Source organism: Manis pentadactyla, chromosome 8 (assembly GCF_030020395.1).
Source record: "Manis pentadactyla isolate mManPen7 chromosome 8, mManPen7.hap1, whole genome shotgun sequence".
In the NCBI taxonomy this organism is placed as follows: domain Eukaryota; kingdom Metazoa; phylum Chordata; class Mammalia; order Pholidota; family Manidae; genus Manis; species Manis pentadactyla.
This window is the reverse complement of record NC_080026.1, coordinates 65,763,577-65,782,280: the sequence shown is the minus strand read 5'-3', so window position 1 is coordinate 65,782,280 and position 18,704 is coordinate 65,763,577. Positions and strand designations below refer to the sequence as shown.

The 18,704-nt window shown below is 38.9% G+C and overlaps 1 protein-coding gene across 3 annotated transcripts in view; it reads left to right on the top strand.

Annotated features, from left to right (window-relative positions):
• Nucleotides 1-18,704, top strand: part of BMPR1A (bone morphogenetic protein receptor type 1A) — a 178,589-nt gene that overhangs the window by 113,451 nt on the left and 46,434 nt on the right. For all 3 annotated transcript variants that reach the window (XM_036926539.2, XM_057505841.1, XM_057505840.1), the window contains one exon: nt 16,106-16,324. In XM_036926539.2, the coding sequence (XP_036782434.2) occupies nt 16,258-16,324 (67 nt within the window). In that variant the 5' untranslated portion in view covers nt 16,106-16,257. The remainder of the gene's footprint in view (nt 1-16,105; nt 16,325-18,704) is intronic.

Here is an 18,704-nt window from a genome sequence, read left to right as displayed (position 1 = left end):
AGGCAGAGAGACAGAGACAGAGAGAGAGGGGGGCAGCAGAGACAGACAGGGGGAGAGAGAGCAACAGAGTGAGAGAGACAGAGAGACAGACAGAGAGAGAGAGGGCAGCAGAGTGGTGCCTTTTATTGTGGCGGATCCGGCTTATGTGCTTGGGACCATGGGACAAATGGAGGATAAATTACTATTTTCTTACATTCCTCCCTTTTCTGTTTTATAAGTGGTAGAGGATTTGGGAAGGGGTGCAGGTCAGTCTTAAGTAACTGCTTCCTGCTGATTAGGGGTGATGAAGTTCATTTTTATATTGATGGGGGGCAGTCCTCAGATGAGCCCTTTGGTCTGTAGTGATGGCATTTTCCAGGTTCAATAAGGATCATCGTTTTTGGAGAGGGGTTGGTAATCCTGTAATATAAGCAAATCGAAGGCCGGTGTTGGGCGAGAAGACGAGCGACCAGGGAAATAGATGGTGAGCCCGTGGAGGAGGATCAGGCAGTGAGGGTTCCCAAAGCAGCCCAGAATGACTCAGGAGACATGGGCCCACGCAAGAGACTTTATTATCTTAAGGAAAAAGTGGCTGCCCCAGATGGGGGTGGGGGGAGAGAGAGGGAGAGGGAGGGAGCAGCAGAGAGAGAGCAGTGGGACAGAGAGAGCAGAGAGAGGGAGAGGGAGAGAGAGTAGGGAGAGCAGGGGGACAGAGACAGAGACAAAGAGAGAGAGGGCAGCAGAGAGACAGACAGAGAGAGAGATAGCAGAGAGGGCACGAGACAGACAGACACACAGAGCAGCAGAGTGAGAGAGACAGAGAGAGCAGCAAGTGAGAGAGACAGAGAGAGCGAGCAGCGAGTGACAGAGACAGACAGAGGCAGAGAGACAGACAGAGACGGGGGGGCAGCAGAGAGACAGAGTGAGAGAGCAGCAGAGTGAGAGAGACAGAGGGACACAGACAGAGGTATCTTACACTTTTATTGTTATACTCTGACTTGACTGTGCTTTTCAGATTTCTATCCTTTGGTTCACTGTGCAATAACAGTGATTAGATTTTTATTATTTAAGCAAATTTCTCAGAATGACTGATGAATGTTATCTGTTGCTGCCCAACAAATTTCTCCAAACTTCAGCAGCTTAAAACAGCCAACATTTATTGTCTCATTTTCTGAGAGTCAGGAATCCACCAGGAGCTTAACTGGATGGTTCTAGTTTAGGATCTCATGAATTGTGTTTGTGAAGCTGTGGCCATCTGAAAGCTTCCCTGGGTTGATGGATCGGTTCCCAAGGTGGGACACTCATGTGGCTGTTGGCAGGAGGCCTTGGTTCCTTGTCACAGGGGCTTCTCTGTAAGGCTGCTTGAGTGTCCTAATGATATGGCAGCTTGCTTCTTCAACAGTGAATGTTTCAAGAGGTAGCAAGAGGAATCTGAAGTGTCTGTTATAATTCAGTCTTAGAAGTCACATTCTTCTTCAGCGAACTGGAACAAATAGTTCTAAAATTCATATGGAACCACAAAAGACCCCGAATAGCCAAAGCAATCCTGAGAAGGAAGAATAAAGCAGGGGGCGATCTTGCATCCCAACTTCAAGCTCTACTACAAAGCCACAATAATCAAGACAATTTGGTACCGGCACAAGAACAGACCCACAGACCAGTGGAACAGAATAGAGAGTCCAAACATACAGTCAATTAATATATGATAAATGGTCAATTAATATATGATATATGGTCCATTAATATACGATATACCCAAACATATAGTCAATTAATATGTGATAAAGGAGCCATGGATATACAATGGGTAAAGGACAGCCTCTTCAACAACTGGTGTTGGGAAAACTGGACAGCTAAGCTACATGTAAGAGACTGAAATTGGATCATTGTCTAACCCCATAACAAAAGTAAATTCAAAATGGATAAAAGACCTGACTGTAAGTCATAAAACCATAAAACTCTTAGAAAAAAACATAGGCAAAAATCTCTTGCACATAAACATAAGCAACTTCTTCATGAACAAATCCCCCTGGGCAAGGGAAACAAAAGCAAAGATGAACAAGTGGGATTATATCAAGCTGAAAACGTTCTGTACAGCAAAGGACACCATCAATAGAACAAAAAGGTTCCCTACAGTATGGAGAATATATTCATAAATGACAGATCCAATAAAGGGTTGACATACAATATATACAAAGAGCTCATGCACCTCAACAAACAAAAAACAATCCAATTAAAAAGTGGGCACAGGATCTGAACAGACACTTCTCTAAAGAAGAAATTCAGATGGCCAACAGGCACATGAAAAGATGCTCCACATCGCTAATAATCAGAGAAATGCAAATTAAGACCACAATGAGATATCACCTCACACCAGTAAGGATGGCCTCCATCCAAAAGACAAACAACAACAACAAATGTTGGTAAGGATGTGGAGAAAGGGGAACCCTCCTACACTGCTGGTGGGAATATAAACTAGTTCAACCATTGTGGAAAGCAGTATGGAGGTTCCTCAAAAACTAAAAATAGAAATACCATTTGACCCAGAAATTCCACTCCTAGCAATTTACCCTAAGAATGCAGCAGCCCAGTTAGAAAAAGACATATGCACCCCTATGTTTATCGCAGCACTATTTACAATAGCCAAGAAATGGAAGAAACCTAAGTGTCCATCAGTAGATGAATGGATAAAGAAGATGTGGTACATATACACAATGGAGTATTATTCAGCCATAAGAAGAAAACACATCCTACCATTTACAACAACATGGTTGGAGGTAGAGGGTATTATGCTCAGTGAAGTAAGCCAGGCAGAAAAAGACAAGTATCAAATGATTTCACTCATCTGTGGAGTATAACAACAAAGAAAAAACTGAAGGAACAAAACAGCAGCAGACTCACAGAACCCAAGAATGGACTAATAGTTACCAAAGGGAAAGGGCCTGGGGAGGATGGGTCGGAAGGGAGGGACAAGGGGGAAAAAGGAACATTACGATTAGCAGACATAATGTGGCGGGGGCACGGGGAGGGCTTACAACACAGAGAAGACAAGTAGTGATTCTACAGCATCTTACTACGCTGATGGACAGTGACTGTAATGGGGTATGTGGTGGTGATTTGATGATGGGGAGAGTCTAGTAACCATAATGTCACTCATGTAATTGTAGATTAATGATACCAAAATTAAAAAAAATAATAATAATAGTAATAAAAAGAAGTCACGGAGGGGGCGGAAGATGGCGGCGTGAGTAGAGCAGCGGAAATCTCCTCCCAAAACAACATATATCTATGAAAATATAACAAAGACAACCCTTCCTAGAATAAAGACCAGAGGACACAGGACAATATCCAGACCACATCCGCACCTGAGAGAACCCAGCGCCTCGCGAAGGGGGTAAGATACAAGCCCCGGCCCCGCGGGAGCCGAGCGCCCCTCCCCCCAGCTCCCGGCGGGAGAAGAGCAGGCAGAGCGGGAGGGAGACGGAGCCCAGGGCTGCCGAACACCCAGCCCCAGCCATCCGGGCCAGAGTGCAGGGCCCTCGATACTGGGAAAACAGGGCAGCAAGAACAGTGAGCAGGCACTGAAGGCTGGGCGACAGAGGACATAAGAAAAGCGCGCGACCATTTTTTTTTTTTTTTTTTTTGCTTTTTTGCTGCTTTGTTTTGGCGAGCGCTTTTTGGAAGTCTTAAAGGGACAGGGACCCCAATATTAGGGAAACAGGGCAGAAAGACCGGTGAGCAGAGGCCTGAGGCTGGCACCGGAGAATAAAGAAAAACGAACGACCACCTTTTTTTTTTTAATTAAAAATTTTTTTTTTTTTTTAATTAAAAAAATTTTTTTTCTTGTTTTTTTTTTTGTGGTCGTTGTTTTGTTTTGGCGGGTGCTTTTTGGAAGTCTTAAAGGGGCAGGGCGGGTCACTTAATCCAGAGGTAGGGAATCCGGGATCTCTGGGCACCCTAACCCCTGGGCTGCAGGGAGCAGGGAGGCCCCTTACGGAGATAAATAGCCTCCCAGCAGCTCCTGCTCCAACGCGACTCCACCATTTTGGAGTAGCTGCCCGAGCCAGGCCACGCCCACAGCAACAGCGGAGATTAACTCCATAGCAGCCGGGCAGGAAGCAGAAACCCTGTCTGCGCGCAGCTGCGCAGCACAAGCCACTAGAGGCCGCTGTTCTCCCAGGAGAGGAGGGCCACAAACCAACAAGAAAGGAAGTCCTTCCAGCCGTCACTCGTCCCAGTTCTGCAGACTATTCCTATCACCATGAAAAGGCAAAGCTACAGGCAGACAAAGATCACAGAGACAACACCAGAGAAGGAGACAGACCTAACCAGTCTTCCTGACAAAGAATTCAAAATAAGAATCATAAACATGCTGACAGAGATGCAGAGAAATACGCAAGAAAAATGGGATGAAGTCCGGAAAGAGATCACAGATGCCAGAAAGGAGATCGCAGAAATGAAACAAACTCTGGAAGGGTTTATAAGCAGAATGGATAGAATGCAAGAGGCCATTGATGGAATTGAAATCAGAGAACAGGAACGCATAGAAGCTGACATAGAGAGAGACAAAAGGATCTCCAGGAATGAAACAATATTAAGAGAACTGTGTGACCAATCTAAAAGGAGCAATATCCGTATTATAGGGGTCCCAGAAGAAGAAGAGAGAGGCAAAGAGATGGAAAGTATCTTAGAAGAAATAATTGCTGAAAACTTCCCCACACTGGGGGAGGAAGTAATCAAACAGACCACGGAAATACACAGAACCCCCAACAGAAAGGATCCAAGAAGGGCAACACCAAGACACATAATAATTAAAATGGCAAAGATCAAGGACAAGGAAAGAGTGTTAAAGGCAGCTAGAGAGAAAAAGGTCACCTATAAAGGGAAACCCATCAGGCTAACATCAGATTTCTCAACAGAAACCCTACAGGCCAGAAGAGAATGGCATGATATATTTAATACAATGAAACAGAAGGGCCTTGAACCAAGGATACTGTATCCAGCACGACTATCATTCAAATATGACGGTGGGATTAAACAATTCCCAGACAAACAAAAGCTGAGGGAATTTGCTTTCCACAAACCACCTCTACAGAACATCTTACAGGGACTGCTCTAGATGGGAGCACTCCTAGAAAGAGCACAGCACAAAACACCCAACATATGAAGAATCGAGGAGGAGGAACAAGAAGGGAGAGAAGAAAAGAATCTCCAGATAGTGTATATAACAGCTCAATAAGCGAGCTAAGTTAGGCAGTAAGATACTAAAGAGGCTAACCTTGAACCTTTGGTAACCACGAATTTAAAGCCTGCAATGGCAATAAGTACATATCTTTCAATAGTCACCCTAAATGTTAATGGATTGAATGCACCAATCAAAAGACACAGAGTAACAGAATGGATAAAAAAGCAAGACCCATCTATATGCTGCTTACAAGAAACTCACCTCAAACCCAAAGACATGTACAGACTAAAAGTCAAGGGATGGAAAAACATATTTCAAGCAAACAACAGTGAGAAGAAAGCAGGGGTTGCAGTACTAATATCAGACAAAATAGACTTCAAAACAAAGAAAGTAACAAGAGATAAAGAAGGACACTACATAATGATAAAGGGCTCAGTCAAACAAGAGGATATAACCATTCTAAATATATATGCACCCAACACAGGAGCACCAGCATATGTGAAACAAATACTAACAGAACTAAAGGGGGATATAGACTGCAATGCATTCATTCTAGGAGACTTCAACACACCACTCACCCCAAAGGATAGATCCACCGGGCAGAAAATAAGTAAGGACACGGAAGCACTGAACAACACAGTAGAGCAGATGGACCTAATAGACATCTATAGAACTCTACATCCAAAAGCAGCGGGATATACATTCTTCTCAAGTGCACATGGAACATTCTCCAGAATAGACCACATACTAGGCCACAAAAAGAGCCTCAGAAAATTCCAAAAGATTGAAATCCTACCAACTAACTTTTCAGACCACAAAGGCATAAAACTAGAAATAAACTGTACAAAGAAAGCAAAGAGGCTCACAAACACATGGAGGCTTAACAACACGCTCCTAAATAATCAATGGATCAATGACCAAATCAAAATGGAGATCCAGCAATATATGGAAACAAATGACAACAACAACACTAAGCCCCAACTTCTGTGGGACACAGCAAAAGCAGTCTTAAGAGGAAAGTATATAGCAATCCAAGCATATTTAAAAAAGGAAGAGCAATCCCAAATGAATGGTCTAATGTCACAATTATCGAAATTGGAAAAAGAAGAACAGATGAGGCCTAAGGTCAGCAGAAGGAGGGACATAATAAAGATCAGAGAAGAAATAAATAAAATTGAGAAGAATAAAACAATAGCAAAAATCAATGAAACCAAGAGCTGGTTCTTCGAGAAAATAAACAAAATAGATAAGCCTCTAGCCAGACTTATTAAGAAGAAAAGAGAATCAACACAAATCAACAGTATCAGAAACGAGAAAGGAAAAATCACGACGGACCCCATGGAAATGCAAAGAATTATTGGAGAATACTATGAAAACCTATATGCTAACAAACTGGGTAACCTAGGAGAAATGGACAACTTCCTAGAAAAATATAACCTTCCAAGATTGACCCAGGAAGAAACAGAAAATCTAAACAGACCAATTACCAGCAACGAAATTGAAGAGGTAATCAAAAAACTACCAAAGAACAAAACCCCCGGGCCAGATGGATTTACCTCGGAATTTTATCAGACATACAGGGAAGACATAATACCCATTCTCCTTAAAGTTTTCCAAAAAATAGAGGAGGAGGGGATACTCCCAAACTCATTCTATGAAGCTAACATCACCCTAATACCAAAACCAGGCAAAGACCCCACCAAAAAAGAAAACTACAGACCAATATCCCTGATGAACGTAGATGCAAAAATACTCAACAAAATATTAGCAAACCGAATTCAAAAATACATCAAAAGGATCATACACCATGACCAAGTGGGATTCATTCCAGGGATGCAAGGATGGTACAACATTCGAAAGTCCATCAACATCATCCACCACATCAACAAAAAGAAAGACAAAAACCACATGATCATCTCCATAGATGCTGAAAAAGCATTTGACAAAGTTCAACATCCATTCATGTTAAAAACTCTCAGCAAAATGGGAATAGAGGGCAAGTACCTCAACATAATAAAGGCCATCTATGATAAACCCACAGCCAACATTATATTGAACAGCGAGAAGCTGAAAGCATTTCCTCTGAGATCGGGAACTAGACAGGGATGCCCACTCTCTCCACTGTTATTTAACATAGTACTGGAGGTCCTAGCCACGGCAATCAGACAAAACAAAGAAATACAAGGAATCCAGATTGGTAAAGAAGAAGTTAAACTGTCACTATTTGCAGATGACATGATACTGTACATAAAAAACCCTAAAGACTCCACCCCAAAACTACTAGAACTGATATCGGAATACAGCAAAGTTGCAGGATACAAAATCAACACACAGAAATCTGTGGCTTTCCTATATACTAACAATGAAACAACAGAAAGAGAAATCAGGAAAAACAACTCCATTCACAATTGCATCAAAGAAAATAAAATACCTAGGAATAAACCTAACCAAAGAAGTGAAAGACTTATACTCTGAAAACTACAAGTCACTCTTAAGAGAAATTAAAGGGGACACTAACAGATGGAAACTCATCCCATGCTCGTGGCTAGGAAGAATTAATATCGTTAAAATGGCCATCCTGCCCAAAGCAATATACAGATTTGATGCAATCCCTATGAAACTACCAGCAACATTCTTCAATGAACTGGAACAAACAATTCAAAAATTCATATGGAAACACCAAAGACCCCGAATAGCCAAAGCAATCCTGAGAAAGAAGAATAAAGTAGGGGGGATCTCACTCCCCAACTTCAAGCTCTACTATAAAGCCATAGTAATCAAGACAATTTGGTATTGGCACAAGAGCAGAGCCACAGACCAATGGAACAGACTAGAGAATCCAGACATTAACCCAGACATATATGGTCAATTAATATTTGATAAAGGAGCCATGGACATACAATGGCGAAATGACAGTCTCTTCAACAGGTGGTGCTGGCAAAACTGGACAGCTACATGTAGGAGAATGAAACTGGACCATTGTCTAACCCCATATACAAAAGTAAACTCAAAATGGATCAAAGACCTGAATGTAAGCCATGAAACCATTAAACTCTTGGAAGAAAACATAGGCGAAAACCTCTTAGACATAAACATGAGTGACCTCTTCTTGAACATATCTCCCCGGGCAAGGAAAACAACAGCAAAAATGAGTAAGTGGGACTATATTAAGCTGAAAAGCTTCTGTACAGCAAAAGACACCATCAATAGAACAAGAAGGATCCCTACAGTATGGGAGAATATATTTGAAAATGACACATCTGATAAAGGCTTGACGTCCAGAATATATAAGGAGCTCTCACGCCTCAACAAACAAAAAACAAATAACCCAATTAAAAAATGGGCAGAGGAACTGAACAGACAGTTCTCCAAAAAAGAAATACAGATGGCCAACAGACACATGAAAAGATGCTCCACATCGCTAATTATCAGAGAAATGCAAATTAAAACTACAATGAGGTATCACCTCACACCAGTAAGGATGGCTGCCATCCAAAAGACAAACAACAACAAATGTTGGCGCGGCTGTGGAGAAAGGGGAACCCTCCTACACTGCTGGTGGGAATGTAAGTTAGTTCAACCATTGTGGAAAGCAGTATGGAGGTACATCAAAATGCTCAAAACAGACTTACCATTTGACCCAGGAATTCCACTCCTAGGAATTTACCCTAAGAATGCAGCAATCAAGTTTGAGAAAGACAGATGCACCCCTATGTTTATTGCAGCACTATTTACAATAGCCAAGAATTGGAAGCAACCTAAATGTCCATCAATAGATGAATGGATACAGAAGATGTGGTACATATACACAATGGAATACTACTCAGCTATAAGAAAAGGGCAAATCCAATCATTTGCAGCAACATGGATGGAGCTGGAGGGTATTATGCTCAGTGAAACAAGCCAAGCGGAGAAAGAGAAATACCAAATGATTTCACTTATCTGTGGAATATAAGAACAAAGGAAAAACTGAAGGAACAAAACAGCAGCAGAATCACAGAACTCAAGAATGGACTAACAGGTACCAAAGGGAAAGGGACTGGGGAGGATGGGTGGGTAGGGAGGGATAAGGGGGGGAGAAGTAGGGGGGTATTAAGATTAACATGCATGGGGGGGTAGGAGAAAAGGGAGGGCTGTACAACACAGAGAAGGCAAGTAGTGATTCTACAACATTTTGCTATGCTGATGGACAGTGACTGTAAAGGGGTTTATAGGGGAGAGCCTAGTAAACATAATATTCGTCATGTAAGTGTAGATTAGTGATAGCAAAAAAAAAAAAAAAAAAAAAAGGGCAGTTCCTGTGTGGTAACCTCCAACGAGTTCTACACAAGGGTATAAAGGGCATATAAAAGTGTAGGCAAAGGGTCTGTTTGTGTTTATACAGAGGATCAAAGCCTAATTGGGCTACCCCGAAAATGAACTAAGATACGATATGAAAAAGAACTTCCAACATCTGCACTCTCTGGAAGACTCATGCCAGAAGATGATCATCAAAAAACCCCAACAAAGATCCACCCACTGCTACAGCTGTAGATGCACTCATCCCACCAGTTCCTGGACTTGCCATGGGAATGAGGAAGGAGATATCTAAGCTGGCCTGTGCATACAGTAAAACAACAAAATTGGACTGGATCTATACTGTTGGAACTCAACCAAGAATTTGGAGAAGTGCAAATTGTAGCGCTCCAAAGTCTTACAACTACAAACTATTTATTGTTAAAAGAACATATGGCATGTGAACAGTCCCCAGGAATGGGTTGTTTTAATTTGTCTGATTTCTCTCAGACTGTTCAAGTTCATTTGGACAATATCCACCATATCATAGATAAGTTTTCACAAATGCCTAAGGTGCCTAACTGGTTTTCTTGGTTTCACTGCAGATGGCTGGTAATTACAGATATGCTTTGGTTATGTAACTATACTCCTATTATGTTAATGTGTGTGTGCAATTTAAGTAGTAGCTTAAAACCTACACATGCTGAAGTTACTCTACAAGAAGATATATCAAAGAAATAATCAATCTTCCCATGTTTTCTTCCGCCTGCTACTTCTATAGCTTTTCTTCTTCCTTCCTAATTACAACCCTTAAATAGAATTCGTGCCTCATACCAAATTTACCGAGTATCATAATTCTTCCAACTGGTAAAGATACCTCAAGACAAATGCTGGGCATAGAAGCCACAGGGCATAAATATGCAAAGAAGTAAAAAGCTAACTTTTTCAAACAATAAGGCTTCTCTCTCACTTACCAACTTCACATTTCCCTGTATGGCCCCGGAAGATGACTGGTTAGCCAGGGACGGGTAAGATTCCTCAAGGGAGGAACAACCTAAGACAGGCACAGTCGCAGGGGGGCCATCAGGTGAGAAATTGGGGATCAACAGAGGTGAGGCTTAGAACCTCACCCCCCCGTTCTGAGAGAAATCTTCTGCATACGTGGATGTTTTATTGCCCTGGTCTAGCTTGGATTAACACATAGTCTACAGGCACACACCTGATCATCTACATGTGCTCTCTTACAACACTAAACTATGTTTTCTACATTTATCTTGTATCTACCTACCACTTCAGCATTTTATTAAAAATAATAATAATAAAGAGAGAAATGTGGTATCCACTTATAAATCAAGTATAAAAACCAAATGAGTATTCATATTTGGACTGACTGTTTATAGTTCATAATGCATGAGCAAAACCGAAAGTTTCTGTGATGACTGCCCTTGTACTGTTCACTATGTAACTTATTCATTATGTAAGAATTTGTTCTACATGTAAAAACTTGTTTGTTATGCCTCAGAAGATTGGAGACTGACAAAAATTAGGCTTGGGGTGGAATAATGATTGTGCATTGAGCATTGACTCCCCTATACAGAATTTTATTGTCGTTAACAACCATTTGATCAATAAATATGAGAGATGCCCTCACAAAAAAAAAAAAAAAAAAAAAGGACAGACTTCCAATGGTAAAATAAATTAGTAACCAGGATGTAATGTATAGCATAAGGAATATAGTCAAGATATTGTAACTGCTTGGTAGGGTGATAGCTGGAACCTAGAATTATGTATATAAATGTTCTACCACTGTGTTGTACACTTGAAACTCATGTAATGTAATACTGTGTGTCAACTACCCTTCAATAAAAAATAATTATTAAAAAAAAAAAAAAACAAAAAACAAAAAACAAAAAAAAAAAAAAAAGAAGTCACATTCTGCTTTTCCATCTTGTTATTAAAAATGAGTTGTTGATGTCCAGTGGGAATTCATGGGATGACACTAGGCTCCATCTTTAAAGGTAGGGTCTGAACATTTGTGAACATATTTTAGATCACCAAAATATTTTGGTAGATTTTTTTTTTTTTTACCTGTGGAAAAAACATCACTCTTGAATAGTTTATATTTTAGGTGTGGTAATAAACACTACATTAATATCATACATGATGGATCCTTGGGCCATGAACTTCTTTTATCTGTGAATGCCAAATATATGTGGTGTCAATGCTTTCATTAATTTAAATGAACATTAGTGTTCTGAGGCTCTCTTCTCTGGCATCATATTTGACCCCTCACTCTCCCTTTCTCCCTTTCTCCCACATTACTTCTATTACCAGTGCTAACAAGTCTATATGTAAAGTATACCTTGAATTCATCCGCTGAACCACCACCACCCTAACCTTAACCACCATTGTCCACCCTTCTCACTGGTCTATTTGCTTCTGTTTTGTTCCCTCCTGTTCCTTACACAGAAACCAGATAATTGTCTTCCCATCCCATTTAGATTTAAATCTGAAATCCTTTATATGATCTTGCTAGATCTGGTCCTTGTCTTTGATTTCTCTTCAACCTCATCTTCCACCACACTACCCCTTATTCTCAGCATTTCAGAAACATCACTCTTCCTTTGTTCTGATTGGCCTAAAGATGTTTGCACAGGCTGTTCCCATGCCTAGAACTTAACCCCCTTTCTTTACATGGCTAACTCATTTATTCTTCAGATCTCAACGTGTCACTTTTCACCATTGCTTCCCTTGACTTCCCTATCTAGACTAGGTTAGGTCACTACCCTGTGTCCCTCTAGGACCTGGCACTTTTTGTTCTTTCCATTTACCACAAGTTATAGTTATGTATCATTTATATTGTCTTGTTTGATGTCTGAATCTTTTTTTTTATATTGTTACTGTACAATTACATGGACAACATTATGGTTACTAGACTCCCCCTATTATCAAGTCCCCCCCCGTACAGACCCCATTACAGTCACTGTCCATCAGCGTAGTAAGATGCTATAGAATCATTACATGTCTTCTCTGTATATACTGCCTTTCCTGTGTCTCCCCCGACTATATTATGTGTGCTAATCGTAATGCCCCGTTTTCCCCCTTATCCCTCCCTCCCCACCCATCCTCTCCAGTCCCTTTCCTGTTGGTACCTGTTAGTCCATTCTTGGGTTCTGTGAGTCTGCTGCTTTTTTGTTCCTTCAGTTTTTGCTTTGTTGTTATACTCCACAGATGAGTGAAATCATTTGATACTTGTCTTTCTCCACCTGGCTTATTTCACTGAGCATAATACCCTGTAGCTCCATCCATGTTGTTGTAAATGGTAGGATGTGTTTTCTTCTTACAGCTGAGTAATACTCCATTGTGTATATATACCACGTCTTCTTTATCCATTCATCTACTGATGGACACTTAGGTTGCTTCCATTTCTTGGCTATTGTAAATAGTGTTGCGATAAACATAGGGGTGCATATGTCTTTTTCTAACTGGGCTGCTGCATTCTTACGGTAAATTGCTAGGAGTGGAATTTCTGGGTCAAATGGTATTTCTATTTTTAGTTTTTGAGGAACCTCCATACTGCTTTCCACAATGGTTGAACTAGTTTACATTCCCACCAGCAGTGTAGGAGGGTTCCCCTTTCTCTACATCCTCACCAACATTTGTTGTTGTTTGTCTTTTGAATGGAGGCCATTCTAACTTGTGTGAGGTGATATCTCATTGTGGTTTTAATTTGCATTTCTCTGATTATTAGCGATGTGAAGCATCTTTTCATGTGCCTGTTGGCCATCTGAATTTCTTGATATCTGAATATCTTAATTGTCTTGTTTAATCACTGAACTCCATGAAGGGTGGTCTCTTTCGCCCTCATCACTATTTTCTCAGTGTCTAATATGGTATCATGCATATGAGAGGCACTTAATAAATATTTAGGAAATAAATTATTCAATGGCAAGAACACTGTTCACACAGGACTTCAGAGTAGGAAGGAATCTGATGAATCATTTAATTAGTCTCTTTTCCATCATGCCTGTCACGTGCTTGACAAAGGTGCATTCATACCCTGTTCCTTTGATACTCTGTGAGTGAAGACCTACGTTCTTTCAGTTGTGTAGTCATTTCTGTGTCCTTTGCATTCCTGTCATTCTTCTTGAAAGGGTTCAAGAGGCCTGACCAGGTGGAATAAAATAAGATGGTTACCTTCTTTGATTACAGCAGCATGATTCTATCAATGCTTCTTGGTAAGATTGCCTTAATGTCTCAGCAGTGGCTTAAATGCTGATGCGAGCTGAACCTTGTTGTCAGCTAAAACCTTTTTTTTTTAAGATTAAGCAATTCCTTTATTAGATTATAAATGAGGTATTTGAAGCCATTTTTACCTCTAGCCTTCCCTTGGCTGATAGCTGTTCTTCATACAAGTTATTGCAGGTTTTTTAGTTACAGAAATTTCTTACAGAATGGATTGTCATGGACAGCACCTGTTACTTCCTGTGTCATGTTGGCAAGTGTGTTATAAACATGTATAAAAGGAAACTTGAGTGCATACTCTGTACCAGCCTCTCCTATGTACTTTATAATGTATAATTTACATTATATAATGTACCTAAAATATCCAGCAGGGCAATTTAGGGTAGCAGTTAACACATGAACTCGGAATCAGGTTTTCTTGATTAGACTTACAACCCTACCACTTACCAGCTGTATGATCGTTGATAAACTCCTCAGGCTCTACTTGCCTCAGTTTCCTCATCTGTGAAATTAAAATAATAATTGTACCTATCTTATAAGATGGATGATGATTTGATAAATTAATAACTCAAAGCATTAATAATGGTGCTGGTGTAGATTTAGATGTGAATGTGTTAGCTATAATCACATTTAGTTCTCCACATAATTGTGAGTTAATAATATAATTCCAGTTTTACAGAACTCATCCAGAAAGGTTAGGTTACTTATTTAAGGCAGATTCAGGATTTGAACTTATCGCCAGCAGAGTCATAGATGTTTATGTGGAAGGAGTCACATATAATCCCTTTCCCCTAAAAGGGACTGTGAGTGTGGCAATTGCTCAAAATCTCATCAGTTACTCTGAGGATGCCATGGTTTTACCTATAATGAGACAAGACCATGTACTAACTAAGAAAATTGAGGAAGAAATAGTGACACTGAAAGATGGAATAATAGAAATTTCCCACCGAAGACTGTGAGTTTCTTGAAGCAGAAAATGTCATATTGTATTTGTGTTTCTAGCACCTTGAACTGATGTATAATATGTATTCAGAAATGCTGTTGGTGAATGAGTGAGTGAATGAATAAATGACTGCAAGTATGGAGAAGGGAGTGAGAGCTGAGGGAGGCAGAAATGATGCGAGGGTTTTTGACATGGATGACCTGAGAGATTGGCACAGGCTTTCTCTGTAATAGCAAATAGAGGGAGAGGTAGTTCTAGGGGAGTGAGAAGGAAGTTAATGAGGTTGATTTAGAGTGGAGTGTAGTCCTACTAAAGATATTTAATAAGCAAATAGAAATAAGGAGAGAGATCAAGGTTGGAAGTACAGTCGAAAACTACTTGTGGATTGAAATGTGAACGCAGTATCCTTCAAATCACAATTGTATAATTTATGAAGTGAGTTTTCCCAAGAAATGCTGTTAAGTCACATTATAGATGTTATTCTGTAATTACTTTAGACTACATCTTAACTCTGTCAGCATTATGTAGATGGAAGCCTTTACATTTTATAGTACAACAGGGGGAAATCACAGAAATTTTAGAACTAAGCCATTTATAAAATGTACAATATGAATGACATTTCACTGTATACCTTATTTCCTTAGTACTGTTAAGTGCCTTTGGAGAGCAAATTCAAGTGAAAAATTCCTAGGTAGGTAAAAAATAGAAAGCCCAGGTTAGTTATGGTAGAATCATACCAGGGGTAGTTGTGTCATAAATAAATAAAATCTTTTTCATTCAGGATTGTTCAGACTAAACTCAATAAAATCAAATTGCCTGATCTGATGGGGTAAGGGAGGAGAGAATTATATTGATTTTTATATGGACTGGCCCTTTTTTCTGTTACCTGTTTAAATATTTTATAATTGCCAAGCCTTAATTGAAAAGGTTTTGTTTCATGTCATCCACATTAAAAGCTCAGATTTATCCTAATGAAGTCAGATTTGTAATATTTTAGAAAAATAATTTTGAAGTATACTGCATATTTAAGTATGTGTAATTTTTTAGGTAGGCTTTCTCTTCTACATTTAGAATAAATTGCTTATTAAAAAGATTCAAGATGTTTTATCACATCTTCCAGTATTTGAAAGATTAATAGCTTAGTATTTTAAATTCAACTTTTCCTGCTCTATTCTTAATATATTTAGAAATTTTCTTGATAGTAATAAAATAATTACTTAAGAGCAACAAGAAAAGACTACCGAGATTAGTTAGTATAATTGTTTTACATATGGCTAATCTAAGGTCAGGAGAAGTGGCAAACTATTCCTAAATTATTTAAGCTTTTGAATTACAGTGTCTTTTTTAAAAAAACAAAGATAGCTTTAATCTTTAAAAATGAATTTCATTGTTTAAAGATATGTTTCGGTATTTGTTTTTCTCTGAGTTTTTGAAAACTGTCCAATATTCATTACCTTTTTAATATTTTTATCTTTCAGGAGTCAGGAGAAAGTGGTGGAAGTTGGAGTCATTGTCAAGTGATCAAGACCTTTTACAAGAAAATTTCATTGAATAAAGGTCATTTAAATTAGTGACTTAACAAGACCAGTTATTGAAGGTGACAGTATACAAGAAACATTAAAATTGAACAATGACTCAGCTATATATTTATATCAGATTATTGGGGGCCTTTCTGTTCATCATTTCTCATGTTCAAGGTAAATCAGTGTTTTTTAAGCAATCTTCACATTTTTTTAGTAATTTATTTCCTTATATAAAAAGCACTTGTTCTTGCAATTGCTCTTTCAGCTGGTGCCCTTTTTGAATAGCTAGGTGCCCTGTAGTCCAGCATGGCTTTTAAGTAAAGAGTCAGAGAAAAACATTTGGAAGTATTTATAGAATCTCAGCTTTTCTAACCTCTTCTCTTATCTGTAATATAGACATTGTGGATACACAACATCAGGTCTTGTGAGGAGGATTAAATTAAATAAAGTAGAAAATAAAGTACAAGACTTAGTGCCTAAGACATAGTGTAACTTGTACTCAAGACTTAGTTTAAAATTCCTATCTCCTTTAATAAATTTATTAATAGGATAAATATAAATAATTTAGAAAATAATTTTATTGTTATAGTCTTTTAAATACATCAGAAAGATAAATGGTACTTGTGTGTGCTGAATGCTAACATTTTGTCATAGAGTACTCAAAGTTTTATTTATGACCAATGTTGTAATTTCACTATTGTGGGTTCACAGCCCAGAACTCCCGTACAGGAAGTTATTGTGACGACTCTTAGGATCAGATGGGCCATGTTTGCACATAGCTTTTTCCTGTATGCTTTAATTAGGACAGTATTTTAAACGGAAGAGATAGCACTATTTTTCAAAAACATTTTGGATAGAACTTGGACATCTTCATTCTCTCTTTTTTGATATACAATATGCTGGTTTGAAGTATTCACCATAGTGATACAACAGTTATCTACATTAAATACTCATGCATACGAGTGTAGTTCCTATCTGTCGATATACAGAAAGATGTTACAGAACCATTGACTATATATTCTCTATGCTTTACTTTCATCCCCATGCCTAGTTTGTATTGTGATTGAGATTCTGTGCCTCTTTGTCCTCTTCACCTATTTCATCCACCCCAGCACCCCCCCTGGTTAACCACCAGTCACTTCTCAGTGTTTATGAGTCTATTGCAGTTTTGCTCGTTTTGTTTTTAGATTCCACAGATAAGTAAGATCATTTGGTATTCGTCTTTCTCCACCCGACTTATTTCACTTAGCATAATACCTTCCAGGTCCATCCATGTTGTCACAAGTGGCAGGATTCCTTTCTTTTTTATGAGTAAAATTCCATTGTGTGTATGTACCATATCTTCTTTATGCATTCATATGTTGATGGACACTTTGGTTGCTCCCATATCTTAGCTACTATAACTAATGTGGCACTGAACATACAGGTGGATGTATCTTTTTGAATCAGAGATTTTGTTTTCTTGGGGTAAATTTCTAGAAATGAAATTACTGAGTTGTATGGTATTTCTAATTTTAGTTTTTTGAGCAACCTCCATACTGCTTTCTGCAGTCGCTGCACCAGTTTAACATCCCCACCAACAGTGTAGGGGGGTTCCCTTTTCTCCACATCCTCACAAATACTTGGTATTTCTTGTCAGTGAGGTATTACCTCACACCAGTGGCCATGAGACCAGTGTGAGGTGAGATCTCGTTGTGGTTTTGATTGGTATATCCCTGATGTTTAGTGACTTGGAGCAATTTTTCGTGTACCTGTTGGCCATCTGTATTTCTTCTCTGGAAAAATGTCTGTTTAGGTCCTCTGCCCCTTTTTTAATTGGGTTTGTGTTTTTTTGGTGGTGTGGTTTATGAGTTCCTTACATGTTTTGGATGTTTACCCTTATCAAATATATCATTTCCGAACATCTTCTCCCATACTGTAGGTTGCCTTTTTGTTTTGTTGATGGTGTCCTTTGGTGTACAGAAGCTTTTTAGTTTGATGTAGTTCTACTTGTTCATTTTTGCATTTGTTTCCCTTACCTGGGGAAATGTATCCAGAAAAAAATTTCTCATGTTATGTTCCAAGAGATTTTTTCCTCTGTGTTTTTTTTTTCTAATAGTTTTATGGTTTCATGTCTTACCTTTACATCTTTAATCCATTTAGAGTGTACTTCTGTGTGGTGTTAGAGAGTGATCCAGTTTCATTCTTTTGCTTGTAGCTATCCAGTTTTCCCAACACCATTTGTTGAAAGAACTGTCTTTTCCCTATTGTATATTTTTGCCTCATTTGTCATTCGTTAAATCTTAAGTTTATGATTTCACAGATTCTCTTTCATAATATTTTGTGCAGTGATGTAGATAAATATTTCCTAGCAGGAAATATGATTAACAATATAAATCTTATCACATTTTTATTTTAAAGAGTAAATGTAATAATGAAATCTGTAGTTTTTTTGTATTTTGTCTTAAATTATTACCATGCCTAGAACAGAGCCCTCTTGCAAAAGCCACTTTTTTGGTGAAACACCACATTATTTAATGAAACACCTTTATTTATTATTTTTTTTATTAAGGTA